The 20,593-nt window shown below is 48.9% G+C and overlaps 1 protein-coding gene across 7 annotated transcripts in view; it reads right to left on the minus strand.

The window, feature by feature from the left end:
* The window catches only part of LOC129008112 (proprotein convertase subtilisin/kexin type 7), a 27,914-nt gene continuing 7,321 nt past the window's right edge, over positions 1-20,593 (minus strand). For 2 of the 7 annotated variants that reach the window (XM_063671493.1, XM_054439933.2), the window contains 11 exons: positions 19,977-20,031; positions 19,360-19,498; positions 18,489-18,589; positions 14,875-15,042; positions 14,332-14,439; positions 13,739-13,841; positions 3,820-3,976; positions 2,891-2,985; positions 1,988-2,081; positions 1,602-1,719; positions 1-1,280 (listed from right to left, as the gene is read on the minus strand). In XM_063671493.1, coding sequence (XP_063527563.1) covers positions 921-1,280; positions 1,602-1,719; positions 1,988-2,081; positions 2,891-2,985; positions 3,820-3,976; positions 13,739-13,841; positions 14,332-14,439; positions 14,875-15,042; positions 18,489-18,589; positions 19,360-19,498; positions 19,977-20,031 — 1,498 coding nt within the window. In that variant the 3' untranslated portion in view covers positions 1-920. Of the gene's footprint in view, positions 1,720-1,987; positions 2,082-2,573; positions 2,656-2,890; positions 2,986-3,819; positions 3,977-13,738; positions 13,842-14,331; positions 14,440-14,874; positions 15,043-18,488; positions 18,590-19,359; positions 19,499-19,976; positions 20,032-20,593 lie in introns of those variants that run through there. The other 5 variants (XM_063671495.1, XM_063671494.1, XR_010127649.1 and 2 more) reach the window with 4 other exon arrangements.

The raw sequence follows: 20,593 nt of genomic DNA on the forward strand, positions 1-20,593 counted from the left end.
TTGTTTGGAAGGTTTTTATTTTGGAAAAGCTGTGCAGAAAAAAATTCAAGAAAATGTTGCTGTGAAAGAGAAAAACAAATCTTAAGCATTAAAAAAAATTCGACCAACTAGCTCAGAAGAGGGGAGAAGGCCAAGGCTGAGAGAAGAGTCACAGCCTGTCAGGCAGATAGCTGGCCTCCGGCGGGAAGGCCATTTCCCTGAGCACTTGCAGAGGAAGACAGGGTGGTGGCAGGACTGGAGCGGCAGTGGCTCCCAAGGCTCTCTCCTCCAACATGCGTGTCTGCCATCTGCTCTGCAGTCCTGCCGCAGGATTCCCTAGTGAAGCAGCTCAGGCCTGGGGGAGCCATGTGTATCCCAGCTGTGCCTGCAGCATCATACCAATCGTGGGGGTGGTGAAGGAGCCAGGGGTTCATTCATGGTTGGCTTCTGATCAGGCATCTTGGCAATGGATAATGGAGGCAGCCGCTTTCAGGACAGGCATGTCCAGGGGCTCCTTCCAGCCTCTACCCCGAAGTCCTCTTCCCAAGTGACCCCAGTGACGTTTCCATTGAGATGCACTCCTGGCTACGGCAGGCACCTTCTCAACTCATGTGTGGGAAGGGGTCCCCCATGCTTGGGGGACCTAGGCAGCCAGTTGGCCCAAGAGATGAGGATGGAGGCCAACCCAAAGGGGGCGCCAATCCCCTGTCCAACACCTTCTCACCGAAAGTTCCTGTTTGGCTGGAGGCAGACCCTGTGGCTCTGACCAGACTTCTCTGGCACCAATCCTCCACCACTTGTATCTTAAGAAGGCCCTCACCCTCTTTGAGTGGAGTCAGAGGATGCCTCAGATTCCAGATGTAAGCATCAGAACCGCTTTCTCTCAAGAGCTCCCTAATTTTGGGAAGGAAGAGCCTGTCCCACACTGTCAGGCCCTGAGGTCAGCAGATCTGCTCCTCCTTCCCATGCAGTAGGTCTAGGTGCTGATGAGGGCAGTCCAGGGCGCTCTTGTTCTGGGACAGGCTCCAGTCCCCTTGCTCCAGCAGGTCTGGGGCAAGGAGGTCAGAGGTGGTGGGAGGGCCCCTGCTCTCTGTTTCCACTTCGTCTGGATCCTTGCTGCTGCAAAGTGGCACTGATTCTAGCTCTGTCCCTTCCTCCTTGGCTTTCCGGCTCCGATGGGGCCAGTGGCAGGGTCCACTCCTACAAACTTGATTGGAAGCCACATTCCTCTGGCTCAAATATACTTCCAGCATGTAGTAAACGGTCCAGAAGACGGTGAAACAGCCTACCAGCACCAGGGTCTGGGGCCGAGGCAAGCACCTACGTGAGGCACTGTTTCCCGAAGCCTACAGCCTTTCTCAGCCCAGGACAATGAGCTCAGAAAGTCTTTTTCCTTCTAGGGACTGCCTTTTTCACCCAAACTGTTCCCCCGCCCCCTCCCCCGACAAGGCCTGTCCTGTAAGACTTAGGCTAGCAGGGTAGGAGCAATGCTATGAAACCACTGCTGGGACCCAGGTCTTCCCAGTCCTTCACCCTGCAGGTCACCCTGAGAAACACTAAGAACTCCATCCCCCAGACAGGACAGTCCCGTCTACCCGCAGCTTGAGTCTTGGCCCTAGTACCTTGAGGGTATTGGGGGTGATGGTGTAACCATCTTCCTCGGGAATTTTCAGCCCCGGTGGGCAGGGCAGGGCGAAGTCATCATGCAGGTATCTTCCACTCATGGCACTCTCTAACAGCCTGTGGAGAAGAAAAGGGGTAAGGATGCCCCACTGACTGTGGTGCCTATACCATCTGCCCTCACCCATCTTCCCGCCTTACAGCTGAAGACAGGGAAGCCCCACAGCAAAAAGGAGAGGCCCAGACTGTGAGTTCCCAGCCCGGGGCTCCATCTACCGGCTTGAGGCTGGAGCTGGGAAGCACAGCTGGGGTTCAGAGGGCGATGGGCTCCCTAGGCGGCCCTTCCCCTGTGACTGGCCTTCCCTCTGACACATGCGGCTTTACCCACCTTTGTCTGTCCCTGATGTCTACTGGACTCCACACAGAGCCATATAGGGTCAGCTGCCATTGCCGGAGGATGCCGACCTGGAATGACTCATCCCCTAGGGCAGCAAGGGGCAGCTCGTGAGCCACGCCCCTGTGTCAGCCATGCCAGACAGCAGAGGCCCTGCCCGCCCTGCCACCCAAAGGGGCTCAGGCCACATGGTCTGCTCTAGGAGCTGCCTCACTGTGTCCCGCTGAACCCAGGTTCTGCAGAAGGGCCTCACTAGGTACCCTTAGGGATGGAAAGGGTTGAAAGGCTATACTCCAAAGCAGAGCCTTGCTTTTCTCTCCCATCTTTTGGGGGTTCAGCTGGGATTGGAAAAAATGTCTTTCTACCAAATTAAAGAAAGCTTTGAAAAACCACTGGCCTAGCGAATACCTAACTTGACTGGAGGATGGGAGGGTGGAGCTCAATTTCCAGTCTATACGCTGATACTAAGGATATTCACAATTCATGGATATTGTGGCCTTCACTTATGGTGACCTTCCACAAGTCACCTCAAACCTCTGGGCCAGTTTAAAAAAAATGGTGAAATGAGTCCTGCCCTTACCTGCCTACCGGGGCTGGCCGAAGGATGGTTATACGTAAAAGGACTTGAAATGTGGTTTCGACAAGGACTTTTTGTTGCTATCCTGAGGAAAAATGGATGGGTCACTCCTCCAAGGAATATGAGAGGTAGTATAAATGAACAGTTTCAGATAGCAATGCCCATTTCATGGATGGGGCACACTCTTGGCATCAACCCTCTTGGTCCAATGGCAACCCTATATATTGCACACGGGACACTTTCTGTGGGGACTCTGAGATGCAGAGGGACCAGATAACGAGCAGGAAAGGTAGGGCCTGGTGCGAGGGCAGGAGACTCACCGACATCCCTGATGACAAGCCTGTAGGTCCCTCGGGCTCTCTCCCCCCAGCATCGCACGGTGGAGAAGGTCCAGTCATTGAAGCCGTTGGGATCCCTGAGGAAAGAACACAGCAGAAACAGGTGGAAGGCGTGGGCCAGAGAGCTGACCTTCCCCCAGCAACACTTTCTTACTGTAGTAGCCATGGAAACAACTTGGGAGGGTGCCATGAGGGCTTCTCAGGTGCCCCTTGCCGCTGGGGTCTCGTGGAAGGAGGAACTTGTGTTAACGTGGTGTGGTGGAAAAAGCAAGCATGCAGTGCACACAGGCTTGGAGTCCCATGGATCTAGGTTTATTCTTATTCTCTTGGGCACTTACTAGCTCCATGACTTGTTTTCTTTTTCTTTTTTTTTTTTTTTTTTGGAGACAGGGTCTCACTCTGTTATCCAAGCTGGAGTGCAGTGGAGTGCAGTGGCATGATCACAGCTCACTGCGGCCTTGAGTTCCCAGGTTCAAGTGATCCTCCCACCTCAGTCTCCTGAGTAGCTGGGACTATAGGCCTGTAAGGTTAATCTTTAAATTTTTTGTAGAGACAGGGTCTCACTTTGTTGCCCAGGCTGGTCTTGAACTCCTGGCTTCAAGTGATTCTCCTGCCTTGACCTCCCAAAGTGCTGGGATTACAGGTGTGAGCCACCACACCCAGCCAGTTTCCTCATTTGTAAAAGGAGGTTACAAAGTCTAATCTAGGGGGTTCTTAGAAGGATTAGAGAACGTGCACGTGAGGTGCAGGGCCTAGCACTTGAAGAAGGCATGTGACGAAAGGCTTCCAGCCACCAGGGATAGCCAGTGCCACAGTAGTTTAGGACAGTGCCAGGATCCATTTCTCCCATTTCTTTTCCTTGGAAAGGCCCTTGTTGAAAAGGTTGCTCAGGCCTCGGGCAGTGTACGTACGAGTCCATGCTGCGGGGGGCGCCGATGAGGGACATCATTCCGCTGGGGCAGAACAGCTTCAGCTCCAAGCTGCCGCGCCGTGGGTGAGTGATGGAGACTGTCACAGCCACATGCTCCAGGGTCTTCAGCCCCGACATCTCCAGGTCCATCCTGCTGACTGTGGAAAGTCAGGCTGGGCGGCTGGGAAGCCAGCCGCAAACACGCCTTCACTTCACCCCCATGTACACAAAGACACACGCTCACTGAAGCCACATACAAACATCTACGGCAACCCTAGTACAGGAGCTCGCCTATACTAGTAAATGGAATGGAGTTGCTGCTCTCAAGTTTACAATGTAGCTTCAAGTCTAGTTAGGAAGACAACACATACCCAAAATACAATATAAGAATCCAGTAGAGCAACTTCAATCATTCATTCATCCAAAACATTATTTACCGGGTACCTCCTCCATTTCAGGCACTGTACTAGATGCTGGGAATATAAAGATAAGATGGGTGTGGTCCCTGTCTGCTACCTGCAAGTGGAAAATGATATGGTATGGGAAATATACATAATTGATAAGGGAAGAGAAATAAGTCAGATGGGTTTAGGTACCCAGCAGTGAGACACACTGAAGGAAATGAATACAGATTGGTAGAGAGGGTTGGTAGAGGGCATTCTAGGCAGTGGAAAAGGCATGAACAAAGATGGGTGAAAATGCACACATCTCACTGAAGACGATGCACAGTTAATTTTTAAAAAATGCTGGTGGATAAATTTCAAGCAAATTATGTGAGTGAAAAAAACAATCTCAAAAGAAGCATATAGCCGGGCGTGGTGGTGTGCACCTGTGGTCCCACTACCGGGGGGGTGAGGTGGGAGGATCGCTTGAGCTTGGGAGGTGGAGATTGCAGTGAGCCATGCTCATGCCACCGCACTCCAGCCTGGGTGACAGAACAAGACCTTGTCTCAAAGAAAAAAAAAAGAAAAAGGATGCGTAGCACACAATTCCATTTACGTGATGTTAATTGAAGTAATATACCTGCAGTGATAGATAACAGATAAATGGGCGCCAGGAGCCAGGGACAGGGGAGGGGATGGGTGTGGCCAGAAAGGGGTAACACAAAGGAGACTTGTGATAATGGAATGGTTCCAGATCTTGGTTGTGGTGGTAGTTATGCAAGGCTACATGTGGTACAATTGCATACAGCTACACACGCACACATACAATAATGACAGCATGTATATCTGGTGAACTCCAAATAAGCTCTATGGATTGTACCAATGTCAGTTTCTTGGTTTTCATATTATACTTTAATTATGTGAAACATTAAGATTGGGAGAAGGGTGCATGAGACTTCCCTTGTACAGTCCTTTGAAACCTCCTGTAAATCTATAATTAAAAACAAACAAACAAACTACTGAAGAGGAAGACTCAACTGGGGACTATTAAGAAATTAGGCTGTAATGAGAACAATTCTTTTTTTTTTTTTTTTTTTTGAGACAGAGTCTCTCTCTGTTGCCAGGCTGGAGTGCAGTGGCATGATCTTGGCTCACTGCAACCTCTGCCTTCCGGGTCAAGTGATTCTCCTGCTTCAGCTTCCCAAGTAGCTAGGACTACAGGTGCACGCCACCATGGACACCTAATTTTTGTATTTTTAGTAGAGATGGGGTTTCACCATGTTGGCCAGGATGGTCTCGATCTCTTGACCTCATGATCCACCCGCCTCAGCCTCCCAAAGTGCTGGGATTACAGGCGTGAGCCACTGCACCCAGCCGAGAACAATTCTTTTTTAAGCACCCTTTCTTCCATTAATTTATTCCAGGCCAGGCATGGTGGCTCACTCCTGTAATCCCAGCACTTTGGGAGGCTGAGGCAGGAGGATAACTTCAGCCTGGGAGACATCATCTTTACAAAAAATAAAAAATTAGCTGGATATAGTGGTAAGCACCTGTGGTCCCAGCTACTCAGGAGGTTGAGGGTGGGAGGATGGCTTGAGCCCAGGAGGTTGAGGCTACAGTGCCATGACTGTGCCTCTGCACTCTAGTCTGGGCAACAGAGTGAGATCCTGTCTCAAAAAGTAAAAAAATTATTCCAATATGCAAGACAGAGCGCAATACCTTCAGTTTACAGACACAGTAGCTCAGAGAGGCACTGAAAATAGGGGCTTGGTAACCTAGGGTGGGAAGGGCTTTAAAGATTTTTGTTTTAAATAAGCAACTAAGAGCTATTATAGATGACTGAGCAAGGACAGGGGTATTTGTTTGTTTGAGACGGAGTCTAGCTCTGTCACCCAGGCTGGAGTGCAGTGGCTAGATGCTTGGCTCACCGCCACCTCTGCCTCCTGGGTTCAAGCGATTCTCCTGCCTCAGCCTCCCAAGTAGCTGGGATTACAGGCGCGTGCCACCATGCCCAGCTAATTTTTGTAGTTTTAGTAGAGACGGGGTGTTGGCCAGGCTGGTCTCAAACTCCTGACCTCAGGTGATTCACCTGCCTTGGCCTCCCAAAGTGCTGGGATTACAGGCACGAGCCACCACACCCAGCCTCATTTTCTATAATTCCATCTGTCACCTCTTCAAAGCCAATGTCCCATTTCTTTGAAAACAACCTCTCTCCTTCCACTTTCCCCACTCTCTTCTTGACCCCCTCATTTTCCCACAACCCCTCAAGCTCCTTTCTCCTAACTGGCTGAGATTCCACGGCTCATCCAACATGTGTGTTTACATTCTCAAGCTCCCTTCGCTTTCTTGTTCTTTCACAGCAATACCTGGCAAAAGTCAAACACTGGCTCAGCCTGATTATCCATCTTCTTGGCTGGACCTTTTTGCTAGCACCTTTCCTACTACAAATGAAAAACAAAAACAAATAAACCCTTTCTCAACTCTTGACTTCCTTCCACCTATCAGTGTTAAGAGCATGGGCTCTGGAGCCACCCGGCTTGGGTTCTAATCCCAGCTCTGCCACTTACTAGCTGTGAGAACTGTTTCCTCATCTGTAAACTGGGACCAGTAACAGTACCTACTTCATAGGTTTGAGACGAGGATTAAATAGTTAATATACCTAAAGCGTTCAGAATGGTACCTAGCTAATGTTAAGGCTACATATGTATTAGATATTATTTCTTTTCCTTTATTGTCAAATTTCTTGAGAAAGCTGTTTAGATTCACGATGGCTACTTCTTACCTTCCCAATTGTCCTTGACATTTTTTTCTATCAAAATAGTATGCATGAATTTAAATGTAAGTTGGCGCTAGAGTGCTTACAATGAAAAAAACAATTCCCTACCACCTTTGTGATCTACTCCCCAGAAGCAAACTTTTTTTTATTGTTTTTAATTGTTTTCTTCTGGGATCTATTTTTGTGTTTCTAAACAGTAAGTGTTATGGACATTTCAGGGCTTATCAATTTGAGACATTATGTATTGACTTTCATTTATGGCAGATGAGAATCTAACAAATCATGCCTACACCTTTTCCCCAATTGTCGTCCCCTCCACATTCACAAAATAATTGCATCACATATTTTTTCTTTTTCTTTTTTCTTTTTTTTTTTGAGATGAAGTCTTGCTCTGTTGCCCAGGCTGGAGTGCAGTGGCACGATCTCGGCTCACTACAACCTCCGCCTCCTGGGTTCAAGCGATTCTCCTGCCTCAGCCTCCCACCTCCCAAGTAGCTGGGATTACAGGCATGTGCCACCACACCCAGCTAATTTTTGTATTTTTAGTAGAGACGGGGTTTCACCATGTTGGTCAGGCTGGTCTCGAACTTCTGACCTTGTGATCCACCCGCCTCGGCCTCCCAAAGTGCTGGGATTACAGGCATGAGCCACCGTGCCCGGCCTTTTCTTTTTTTTTTTTTTTTTTTTGAGACAGAGTCTTGCTTTGTCACCAGACTGGAGCGCAGTGGCATGATATCAGCTCACTGCAACCTCCGCCTCCCAGGCTCAAGCCATCCTCCCACCTCAGCCTCCCTAGTAGCTGGGAACTGTAAGTGTGCACCACCATGCCCAGCTAATTTCTGTATTTTTTTGTAGAGACAAGGTTTTGCCATGTTGGCGAGGCTGGTCTCAAACTCATGAGCTCAAGCAATCTGCCTGCTTCAGCCTCCCAAAGTGCTGGGATTAGAGGCATAAGCCACTGTGCCCGGCCACCAGTTTCTTTGAGAAGCCTTCCCTTTCTTCCCTAGTGGCAGGAGACATCTCTCTGCTGTGCTCTCAAAGCACCTGTGTTGTCCCTGTTGCAGTGCCTATAACACTGCACTATGCCTGTAAACCTGACTGTCTTCCCTACCAGGTTGTGAGCTCGTTGAAGGCAGGAATAGTGTCTTATCCCCGAGTTTCTAGAACTTAATACAGTGCCTGGAATGAAGTAGGCCTTGAATATTTGTAGAATGAATAAGTCGATTGAGAGATATTTCACAGAAAACAACAAAAAGATTAAATTGCAAGGGAAAGGGCTGGGGAAGACCTGGGAAGGGGCGAGAGATACTAGAGGGATGAAAAACTCTTTGGAGTTTCCAGTTTGGGGGCCTAGGGAATGGTGATGGCACTGACATAAATGGGAAAATCTTAGAAAGCAAGCCAGCTTTTGAGAGGTGATAGTGACATCTAAAATTTTGTACATGTTAAGTGTACTGTATCGGTGGAATATCAACAGCACAGAGTGATTTAGGAACAGAAAGATGATGGAAAATATTTATGGCATAGTTAGAGGAGAGCATTGATGTGGCAGAGAAGGGGCTTACAGGAGAGAAATGACATGTTATGGAATAGAATAGAATCCCAAAAGGAAAAGAATCCCAAAAGGAGTGCTTGTCTGCGTTCGCAGTGTACACAGTGGCATGCTACATCCATTTACTTCTTGGTGTGGATGGGGACTTAGGTGGCAGTGCAAATGAGTACAGTAGAACTCTCTCTACCAGAACTAAATGAATTAATGCATTAAATGAGCTAATGCTGAGGACAGTGCTTGGCACATAAAAAGCATCTTATTATTTGGCCTTTGGTAAATTGGAATGTTTTTCAACAGTCACTCTCTGTCTCAGAAGATGCCAGGGTTCTATTTGCCCATAATCTTTTTTTTCTTTTCTTTCTTTTTTTTTCTTTGAGACAGAGTCTTGCTCTGTCACCAGGCTGGAGTGCAGTGGCATGATCTCTGCTCACTGCAACCTCTACCTCCCAGGTTCAAGCGATTCTCCTGCCTCAGCCTCCCGAGTAGCTGGGACTACAGGAGCCCGCCACCACGCCCAGCTGATTTTTTTTATTTTTAGTAGAGACTGGGTTTCACCATGTTGGCCAGGATGGTCTCGATCTCCTGACTTCGTGATCCGCCCGCCTCAGCCTCCCAAAGTGCTGGGATTACAGGCGTGAGCCACCGTGCCTGGACTATTTGCCCATAATCTTATGGAAGCTATGCTCTAGTTTCTATCCTTTCCACTGGTGAAGGATCAGAATAAGAGATTTAGGTTGAGGACTCATTTGTGGAGAGGTGGTAGCTAAGGTCATAAACATAGCTGCACTGTCAAGGAGGATGATGTAGAGTGAGGAAAAAGTCAGGAAACAAGCCTTAGAAGACACTCACAGTTCAGGAGTATGAAACAAGTACCTCAGGCAGAGAAGGCAGAGGAGGGCTATGGAGCCAAGAAGGCCACAGAAGCTACAGGAGGCGAGAAGTTGCAACAAAGACCTCATTAATAGGGTCAGAGCGACAAGAATGTTAAAAAGGATGAACTCTGAACCAGCCCCTGAACCGGTGAGGAAAGGGGCACTATGAGTAAGAAAGCAAATCTTCTGTGGCAGAGGGAGTGTGTGACAAAGGGGACAAATTGCTTCAGTTCATTCATTTGAAAAGTTTCCTGGTTTGGAGGTGGCAGGGACTTGCATTTGAAGGCAGAAAGGAAGAATCAGCAGAGAGGGAAATGTTGGTTAAAGAGAGAAGACCTGGAGAGGAGAAGGAACAGGACTCACTGCACAGGCAGAGGCTTAGCCAGTATCCTTAAGACTGCAAACGACAACAAAAGGAGAGGTGCAAGTGGGTGTTCACGCACCTTCCAATCACAGACTCTCTGAGTGTGAATAACACACTCCTCCAGAGCCCCACTCTCCCTCCTACCCTCAGGTAGAGATTTCAGACCAGCGTCAGATCTAAAAACCCCAAGAGCCCCCAATCCCCTCTCCCTCATAACCTGTCAGTGGGGAGAGAGAAAAATCAGTCTTGTTCTGTAGCAGCACTTCTCAATATGGTAGCCCTTAGCCACACATGGCTATCTAAATTAAAATGAAGTATAATAAAATTAAAATTTAGCTCCTTAGTCATACTAGCCTTATTATTATTATTATTATTATTCTTATTTGAGATGGAGTCTTGCTCTGCCATCCAGGCTGGAGTGCAATGGCACAACCTTGGCTCACTGCAACCTCTGCCTCCCAGGTTCAAGCAATTTCCCTGCCTCAGCCTCTTGAATAGCTGGGACTACAGGCACGTGCTATCACGTGCCTGTAGTGTGTGTGTGTGTGTATATATATATATATACACACACACAGTTTTGGTATATATATACATACAAAATATATATATACACAAATTTTGTATGTATATACTATATATTTCTATATATAGCATATATACTATATATTTATATATAGTATATATAATATATATATTTATATATATACAGTATATATATTTATATATATATACTGTATATATATTTATATATATACAGTATATATATTTATATATACACAATATATATTTATATATACACAATATATATTATATATACTATATATACTATATATACATATATTATATATACAATATATATTATATATGTAAATATATATATAGATAAATATATATATATACATTTTTTTTTTTTTTTGAGACGGAGTCTCACTCTGTTGCCCAGGCTGGAATGCAGTGGCACCATCTTGGCTCACTGCAAGCTCCGCCTCCCTGGTTCATGCCATTCTCCTGCCTCAGCCTCCCGAGTAGCTGGGACTACAAGCACCCACCACCATGCCTGGCTAATTTTTTTGTATTTTTAGTAGAGATGGGGTTTCACCGTGTTAGCCAGGATGGTCTCGATCTCCTGACCTTGTGATCCACCTGCCTCAGCCTCCCAAAGTGCTGGGATTACAGGCGTGAGCCACCGCGCCCAGCCAATTTTTGTATCGTATTTTTTTTTTAGTAGAGTCGAGGTTTCACCACGTTGGCCAGGCTGGTCTTGAACTCCTGACCTCAAGTGATCTGCCCCCGCCCTTGGCCTCCCAAAGTGCTGGGATTATAGGCTGGGTATGAGCTACCACGCCTAGCCTATTATTATTGTTGAGACAAGGTCTCGCTCTGTCACCCAGGATGGAGAGTGCAGTAGTGCAACCATGGCCTACTGCAGCCTTGACATCCTGGGCTCAAGCAATCCTCCTGTCTCAGCCTCCCAGGAGGCATGCACCACCACACCTGGCTAATTTCATTTTTTGTAGAAATAGGGTCTCACTATGTTGTTTAGGCTGGTCTTGAACTCATTAGCGTAAACAATGCTCCTGCCTCGGCTTCCCAAAGGGATTACAGGTGTGAGCCACCATGCCCGGCCAACTGGTCATGTTTTAAATGTTCAATAGACTCAGATGGCTAGTGACCACTGAACTGAGCAGCATGGACATAGAACAGTTCCATCACTGCAGAAAATTCTTTGGGACAATGCTACTCTAGAGTCTTAGAGGTATTTTGCCTCCTCTTCTATCTCAGGGATGTTCAGCTCCCTCTGCCTTATAAAAAGTTCACTTTCCAGCCCCCAGACACTGAATCAACCAGGTCCTGGTGGAGAACAACCATAAGTTGGCTGTAGAAGGGGTTTCTTGACTTCCTGGGACTGAGCTGCTCAACTCTCTCTTTTTTTTTTTTTTTTTTTTTGAGATGGAGTTTCCCTCTTCTTGCCCAGGCTGGAGTGCAATGGTACGATCTCAGCTCACCGCAACCTCTGCCTCCCGAGTTCAAGTGATTCTCCTGCCTTAGCCTCCCAAGTAGCTGGGACTACAGGCATGAGACACCACACCCGGCTAATTTTGTATTTTTAGTGGAGATGGGGTATCACCATGTTGGTCAGGCTGGTCTCAAACTCCTGACCTCAGGTGATCTGCCTGCCTTTGCCTCTCAAAGTTCCCAAAGTGCTGGGATTACAGGCATGAGCCAGGGCACCTGGCTCAACTCTCATTTTAACTGGACTTATTTCTTTCAACCTCCAAGCAAGCTGGCAAACTTATTTGTTCTGTTTTTGTCTGCTCAGAGGAAAATGTGGTCATGTTGGAGGAGAAGACAACTTCACTGGCTCTGAAAAGCCAATGAAAATAGTACTTTGCAAAAAGTTGTGAGTAACTCTGCATGTCAAAATTACTCAAGGCAAAAAACAAAAACAAAAACAAAACAAAACAAAAATCCCCCAAGGAGCTGGGGGTAGGGAAAACTCTGGTAAAACTTTTGCTTGCTGCCCTTCCAACAGGTAAAGGGCTCCATTAGCCAAACTCGCTAAATCTTTCCCTGCCTTCTCTTAATCCTGCTTTCTCCACTAGGCCACCTTCCACTCTTCTCCACCCAGGCAATCTGTCCTTCTTTCTCTTACTTTTTAGTGACAAGCAAGCAGTTGCCAGATGCCTCAATGCCTAGGGTAGACATTCCGTGGCAACATCCCCTGGTCAGCGGGAAGCAGAGGATGACGAAGCTGGGGAGAACATATTACTCTTTTAAGTCACTGCCCTCATTTGACAGATGCGACGGGAAATAGCCCTGGATGGAAGGTAAAGTTGAAGGCACACTATCTCTAAGACACGCAAGTGCAAAGCCAGGGGGTTCCAAATGAACTGCATTCCTGGAAATGTTTCTGAACTTCTCTGACTTGGCTGATGCTTTATGCCCTTTCCAAGATAACATTCCTTTTACGGGAAATGCAGTGACTGGCCCAAGGGTTTCATTCCACGTTGAGGGAAATTGGGCAAGTGCTGGACGTGGTTAGGAGAGAGAAAACTCAATTCTTCTCGGTGAAACCTCTACCTGAGGGAAGCCACCCCTCATCCTCCCTTCTGAGTAACCTTTTCTGGCCATTCCTTCTCCTGCCACGGCTCTCGACTGATCACTTTCTAGGAGGACAGAAAAAGTGAAGACAGTTTTGGTTTGGACACTATGCATAGCATACTTCCTTTGCAAAAAGTAGTGAATGACTCAAGAAAAAAGAATCCCCCAAGGGGCTGGGGGTAGGGAAAACGCTGGTAAATGTGCAGACAGGGCATCCTCTAGCACAAGCATCCTGATCCAGCTGCACTCTCCTCTAGGGAGGACGTCTGCCTCTTCACTCAACATAATACCAGGTCGCTGGCTTAGAGGAGACACCCGCTTCAGACAATCCTGGTTCACGCTGGCCACCATGGAGGCGGACGCAGAGGATGGGTCACTAAAGCCTAGGAGACTTCTACAGACCCTCTGTCCATCCCCAGCAGACCGCATCTGACTCTCTATTAGGTAAGCCGGAGAATCAAAGGAAGAAATGCCTAACTCCTTTACTTCATCCAGACACCCAAGGACTGACCAGAGTTCTCTGGCAAGATCTTAGCATGGAAGTCACAGGAGCTTCTCTGAGCTCTCGCCCCGGTCTCGCCTCACCTCCCCAAGCCCCAGTCCCATGCCTCCCACCCGCCCTCCTCCTCAGTTGCTCTGCTGCTCCTTTTCACTACTAGGAACCCAGGACGAAGGTCTTGTTTAAGCAGCCGGGGCAGCCAACTCAGAAGCAGTAACATGTCCTAAAATGGTCAAAGAAAACTCCACAGGTTTGGCTGGAGCTCAGCTCTGAAAGGGGGTAGAATCTGGCAGGGAGGACGAGTTTAACTTCCTTGTCACCCAGCCCCAAACCTCAGGCCTAAGATTAACCCCCTTTGTGCTGATTACTTACCATTCCACAGGACCTCCAGGGAACGAGGGGACTGTGGAATCGCCTTGTTTTCTTTTAACACGGGACTGACGTAGGATGCTAAATAAGGGACAGATGTCCAGATCTATGAAAGGAAAGGAGGGGATGGCAAATCAACAAACAAGAATGATCACACCCACATTCTCACAAACACACAAGCCCTTGTCAATACGATCTTGAAGGTTTAGCTATCTTTATTTTTCCACTCCTCACCACCTTCCTTCAGCCCTTGGCTCCTGCTTGCTCGCTGGAATGCTCTGTACAGCCCCCAGCTAAGGAACCAGAGGAAACGGCTGTGTCCAGGGTGGAGGAGGGGAACCAGAGCATCCTGAGTCCCACAAATACTCAGGTCCCATTTATTCTATTAGTAGTTTGGAAACGTCAGTGATAGCATTGAGCCTGCTTTCTCATTTGTAAAATGGGTATCAGCTGGGATGAAGGTTGAAGTGGTTAAATCAATGAACTGAATGAACATTTACTAGGCACCTATGATATCCCAGGCAATGTTTTGGGCATTCAGCCTCGACCCTTGGTCACTCCACACAGGGCACCCTGCCCTGCCAACGCCTGTTCACCTTGGCTGCATTCACGAGCCTCCAGGCGTTGAGCAGGCCGAAACCGTGCTGGTGGCTATGGCTGAAGCCTGCCTCGTTGGTGACCCACTCTGCACGGCGATCCTCGTACTGAAAGGACAGAGGTCCTGGTTAGTCTCTTGCATTGCCAGTGTAGTCTCCACAATCTGACTCTGGTTTCCCTGCTTGCCCTGCTGGCTGATCCAGTCCACGCTCTCCCACTGTGGCCACTGTGGCTACTGGGAATGGATTCCCCAAGGGAAGCTGGGACAAAAGGTCAAAGCCCATGATGTCACCACCCCACTGGCTTGCTTCTAGAGAGGGAGCCAGGAGGCACAGCCAGAGCTCTCCTTTGCAGATAAAATGAGTTTAGGCCTGTGGTCTTTGTGGGGTCCCCACACCTGTTCTTTACATATGCAACTCTGAAAGGGACCCTGAAAGAGACTTAGTATCTAACATTTGGGACATTGAGAATCTAAGGCCACCTGATACCCAAACTCTGGAGCAGGCTGGGCCAGGCCACTTGTCTACCTGCTGGTATCTCACCCGGGTGGCTGTGAAGACAATTATGTGCTGGACGTCACGCCATGTGAGGCAGGGCCGCACCTGCAGCATTAAGGCTATCATGCCAGCTGCCAGAGGCGCTGCAGCTGAGGTCCCTGTGTGGCCCTCAGTGCAGCCAGTGCCCTTCTGAAGGTCCCAGTCAGTGGTCACCTGGAAGTGGAACAGGAAAAGGAAGTGGGTTAGAGACTGAGTTCATGCGGGGGACAGTGGTGTGCACCCATAGTCCCAGCTATTTGGGAGGCCCAGGCAGGAGGATTGCTTGAGCACAGGAGCTATGGCTGTGCCACTGCACTCCAGCCTAGGTGACTGAGTGAGAACCATCTTTAAAAAATAAAAAAAGAATAATTTTTGAAAAAGAAGCTAGAGACTGAGTTCAAAGTTGTTATGGGGGGAAGGTACAGGGCTGGTCCTCAGAACAGTCTCTCAGGTGGACCCTTCCTTTGTTAGAGCTGAATCTTTGACCAGAGAAGGACCCACTAGCAGGGCAGGGCAAAGGAAATCCTAATCCTCCTAGCCTCCTAACAGAATGTCTGGAGAACAGAGACAAAGATAATAAAAGTTACTTTTGAGGGTGTGGTTGTTGGCAAAAGGAGGTAGAGATAGGAAAGGGCTGCCATCCAGTGCAGATAAGGGTTTCCCCACTCTTTTCTTTTTTGTTTTTTATTTTTCCTTGTTGCCTAGGCTGGAGTGCAGTGGTAAGATCATAGCTCACTGCAGCCTCGAACTCCTGGGTTCCAGCGATCCTCCTGCTTCAGCTTCCCATGTAGCTGGGACTACAGGCGTGTACCACTGCACCCCACTAATATTTTTATTTTTTGTAGAGACAGCATCTTGCTATATTGTCCAGGCTGGTCTCGAACTGTTGGCCTCGAGCAATCTTCCTGCCTTGGCCTCCCAAAGTGTTGGGATTATAGGCATGAGCCACCATGGGGGGCCTCCCGATTTTTGCTGCTAATATTCTTGCTTCCATTCCTAAATTCTCTATCCCAACTCCCAACTCCAAACCCTTCAACCCCCACAACCAAGCTAGACAGAGTAAGTGGCCAGGGGAGCTACTGGGCCCAGCTGGAGCTGGGACAACACTGACGGCACTATTCAAGGAAATCCAATTTGGCAGCTCCATGACAGGGGCTGGAATGATGTTGGTGTGAACACAGGGAGTGTGTTCCAGCAAGAGGACTGTGTCCTTGCCCACCCCCGAGCCCTGCATGGACTCAGTGTCTATAAGGCCCGCCTGCCCGGCTCTACAGCTCTCAACAGGACAAGCTGCCTCACTGCTCTAGGCCACATGCCATACTCCTTCTCTCCGTGTGGTTCTGAGGTGGGGAGCGAGAATGGGGCAAGAGGAGGCAGTGTCTGCCTGGCATCAAGCTCTTTTTGGGCTGTCATCAACCCTGGAGCCTCAGAGGATTTAGCTGAGGCGGGCCTTGACTAAATCTGCTCCACTCTATGGCACTTGGATCGTTGGCCCATGGTGTCAGTGCTAACACCAGAGATTTCTTTCTTCCAAACTTCTCTTCTGGGTCAGATACCAGGGTGGCGACTTCTGCCAAGAGCTGCCCTTTCTCCACTGTACTCACTGCTCCCCTCCCAGCTGTTAGAGCAGCTGCCAAGAGATGTAATTTTCACCCAGCCATGGCGCACTCCCAGAAAAAAAAGGGAAAAGCACTCTCCAAGTGGTAGTCTCAATGAGAGTGGGAGCCTGGTTTATGCAAGGGAACGGGTTGATTTTTTTTCCTGTTAAGGAAACAGCCTTGCAGTGATAGACTGAAGTGCGGCTGTGAAGCCCACGAACTTGCCTGTGGTGGCAGGAGCCGCAGGCAGGCATTGAAAAGTCCAGAGAAGCTTCGCTTCCCCAGGGAGCCAAATGGTGGGAAGCATATGCCCCCAGCCTCTGCCCTCAGAAAGACAGCTCCACCCAGCTGCCCTGGTCATTGACTAGAAACTGGCAACAAGAAGTTTCCATGGCAAGGACATTCCAAAGATGGGAAACTCTGCTAGACACACTCTCTTTTCATTTCTGGGCAAATTACACTTCAGATGGAAGAGGGTGGTGAGGGTGAGAAGCTGAGGTGAGTTAAGATGAGAAAGGCCAGGTACAGCAGAGCGAGAGTGACAATTATGTTGTAGAACCTTCTTAGGTCCCTGGCCTGGACAAGGCGAGCTGGGTTCCCTAGAGTTCTGCTAGAGGGTAGAGTTTGGTATGTTCCTGTTCTTCCTCCTAACCCAGCCTGGCCTGCAGTGGGTGCCCTCTGTGCACACAGCCCAGCCTCTCTTCCCTCTCTACTTTAGTCCACTCCCTTTTCTCCTCTCCCTGGGGCTGGGGGGAGGAGGTAGTAGGGGTCAACTGGCACAGAGCCTTGGAACATTGTGTTGACCAGAAGTCATTTATTGGCTTAACAAAATTTTAGTTTTGGAAAATAAATTTGACCCAGCAGGAAGACAAAGCAGCCTAATTCCCAATGGCCCCAGAGAAACCTCCCGACTCAGCCACTGGAGAAATTTGACACCACCTGGCTCCAGCCCAGCTCCTGCCTAGAGCCTCCTATGCCCACATTACATGGTTGTGGGCAACAAGGACAGGCAGGGAGCTCTAGGAAGATGGTCTAGAGGCCTGGCTTAAACCTGCTGGGATGGCGCTAAACCCAGCTGGGTGTAGGCGATCGTCTTCAAATTCTTTAAATGGGTTCCACAGGTTAGAGAAGCTCCATGACCCTGCTCCAATCTCATTTGCTATGGCTCCAATTATAGCTCCAGAGAAAGAGCTCTCTCTGGTGTTGACATGAGACATTCCCCAACTCCTCTTCCCACCCATCCCATAAAAACCACCACCAGACTAGCTTTACTCCTGAAGATGCACATGACCAGAACTCACAGTATTTACCTAAGAGTTGAAGGGCAATGGAATTATGAGTTTTTTTTAAGTCCACAGAAATTAGCAAAAGCCCAAATTTTGCCAAAGGAAGACATTGCAAAGAAGTTGTTTGTGCATTTCCTTGAGTGTGAAAAAGTTGTTTAATCCATGTGACACTTAGTTTCTTTTTTTTTTTTGAGAAAGAGTCTTGTTCTGTCACCCAGGCTGGAGTACAGTGGTGCGATCTTGGCTCACTGTAACCTCTACCTCCTTGTTTCAAGCGATTCTCCTGCCTCAGCCTCCCAAGTAGCCGGGATTACAGGTGCCCACCACCACACCAGGCTAATGTTTGTATTTTTAGTAGAGACAGCGTTTCACCATGTTGGTCAGGCTAGTCTTGAACTCCTGACCTCAAGTGATCCACCCGCCTTGGCCTCCCAAAGTGCTGGGATTACAGGAGTGAGCCACCATGTTTGGCCCCATGTGACACTTAGTTTCTAAAACAATATGTATATTCGTCCTAAATCCAAATTTCTAAGATAAAAGCATTCCCAAGATGTATTCAGAGTCCCCGGGTCTACTCCTCCAAGGGTGGCATGCCTTAAGACATCCAGCTCTTTGGGGGAAGAGGAGCCTGAGTGTTGGGGCAGGGAAGCAGGGAACAGTGAGAAGCGCTGTGATGCCCGAGACATGAAGTCTTGTGGGAAAGGGGCAGGCCATGGAGGGCCCAGGAGGCACTCACAATGCTCCGAAGCATCTTGTCCCCACCACTGAAGGTGACTGCCAGCATGGAGGCACATTCTTCTGCATAGAAAGGCATGCGTCCCTCCTCATCCACAGCTCCTAGGGACAGAGGAGGGAAATGAGAGCTAAGATGAAGAGGGGGTCTTGTGGCAGGGGCTTGCTAATGTCAGTTATCTTGGAGTTATCATCCTCGGGGGCTGTCATAAGTTTGAAACATGATCTGAGCGGCCCACGTCCCTCAGAGCAGTCCTGATCCTCTTCTGAACAGGCAGTCTCAAGTGGCAGAGGGCATTCTATGCCGCAATACCATTCTTTCAATAGGCTCTGGGGTACAACTGGCAGCCTTCTACCTTCATACCCACTTATTCATTCACATGCTTACTGTTTTCAAGATTCATTACCCATCTACTGTGGGTCACACCCGTGCCAGGCATCAGGGCCGTACAGAAAAGGCCGCAGTCCTAGTCTCAAGGAGCCTAGAGTCAGGTAGAAGTCAGGTAAGTAAATAAACACATGCTAACTGGGAGCTCAGGCAAAGGGCACTTAATTTAGGCCTGTGGGGAGTCAGGGGAGGCTTCCAGTAGGCAGAAGGTGGCCCACAGAAAGACAGGCCATAGCAGAGGCCTAACCAGCTGTGGTGGGGTGGAGGCAGCTCGGTGATCTCCAGATGATGGCTTAAAGGTGTTCCCAGGGTATGCTGACATCTAAGGAAGTCCCAAGGTCCTCTGCAAGCAGGGTTAGTCCTATCTGAGCCCAAAGAGATTATTGTGCTCACACATTTAGACACACACAGAAGCTGGGACAAGACGTGTGATGCCCTAACCATTCGGTGACACACACACAGGGGCACAGAAACATTGGGTGACCACCTATGGTGACTGTGTAGATGGAGTTGGCATAGCCATCGTAGTTGCAGTTATCGTTGTGTTGGCCTCCGTTGCCACTGGCTACCACAAAGATGCTCCCAAAGCCCTGGCGACCAGCAATCACCCCATGTTGTAAGGCAGCCTGAGGAGCCAAAACATCAGTGTCAGTTGAGGAACCCACAGAAAGACCTCTGCCTACCACATCAGTTACCCTCTCCACCCCTTCTAGAAACAAAAGGAAAAAGTTCAAAGGGCACTGGGCATGGGGGAAAGATTGGAAGATGGGCCCTGGATGTGAGGGAGCTGTGAGTTGACCCAGGATGTGGGGCAGCTGTGAGTTGAATGATGACTGATGGACGCCCTCCGCTTATCAGAGGACAGAGTGGGGCCAGGCATGGAAGCTGAGAATAAGATGAAAGGGAAACAATCTCAAAGCACTGTTCCATTTCCCTTTCTAGGAACACACGTCCCCCAGGCTTCCTGTCCCGATGTTAGGTGTTCTCTTCCTGAAAGGAGACTGTGCGTGGAGGTGGAGTGGGAAGACGGGTCAACTTGCAGTTCTCCTGGGACTGAATGAAGAGGGCGTCCTGTCTCTTAGAGTGTTTGTGCAGGCCAGTTACCTTTCCAAGCTGATGGGGGCCATCCACGGTCTTCCCATCATCATCTGGTCCCCAGCTGTTGAGAAATAAATACCTAGAGGGGACAGCCAGAGCCAGGCTGTGGCTACCCACCCAGCGCCTCCCAGTCTCAGCTGGCTGCCCTTTGACCTGCAGCTCTTAACTCCTCCCAAGGGTTCCACTTAAAGGCTTCATGATTAAAAGGCACAGGGTTCAAAGGTCCATCCCCTCTCCAAAGTGGAAAACAGAAGTGTGCTAAGGCTCTTCTTTTCCTTGTGAATGTCCCCATAGCCCATAGTGGCAGAGAGGGACAGGGGGGTCACTCATCTCCTGATCTAGGGATCAGAGACACGTAGACTTTTTTTTTTTTTTTTTTTTTTTTCCTGAAATGGAGTCTTGCTCTGTCCCCCAGGCTGGAGTGCAATGGCACGATTTTGGCTCACTGCCACCTCCACCTTCCAGGTTCAAGCGATTCTCCTGCCTCAGTCTCTGGAGTAGCTGGGATTACAGGTGCCTGCCACCAAACCTGGCTAATTTTTGTATTTTTAGTAGAGACGGGGTTTCACCATGTTGGTCAGGCAGGTCTTGAACTCCTGACCTCGAGCAATCCACAAGCCTCA

Source organism: Pongo pygmaeus, chromosome 9, assembly GCF_028885625.2.
Source record: "Pongo pygmaeus isolate AG05252 chromosome 9, NHGRI_mPonPyg2-v2.0_pri, whole genome shotgun sequence".
Lineage (NCBI taxonomy): Eukaryota > Metazoa > Chordata > Mammalia > Primates > Hominidae > Pongo > Pongo pygmaeus.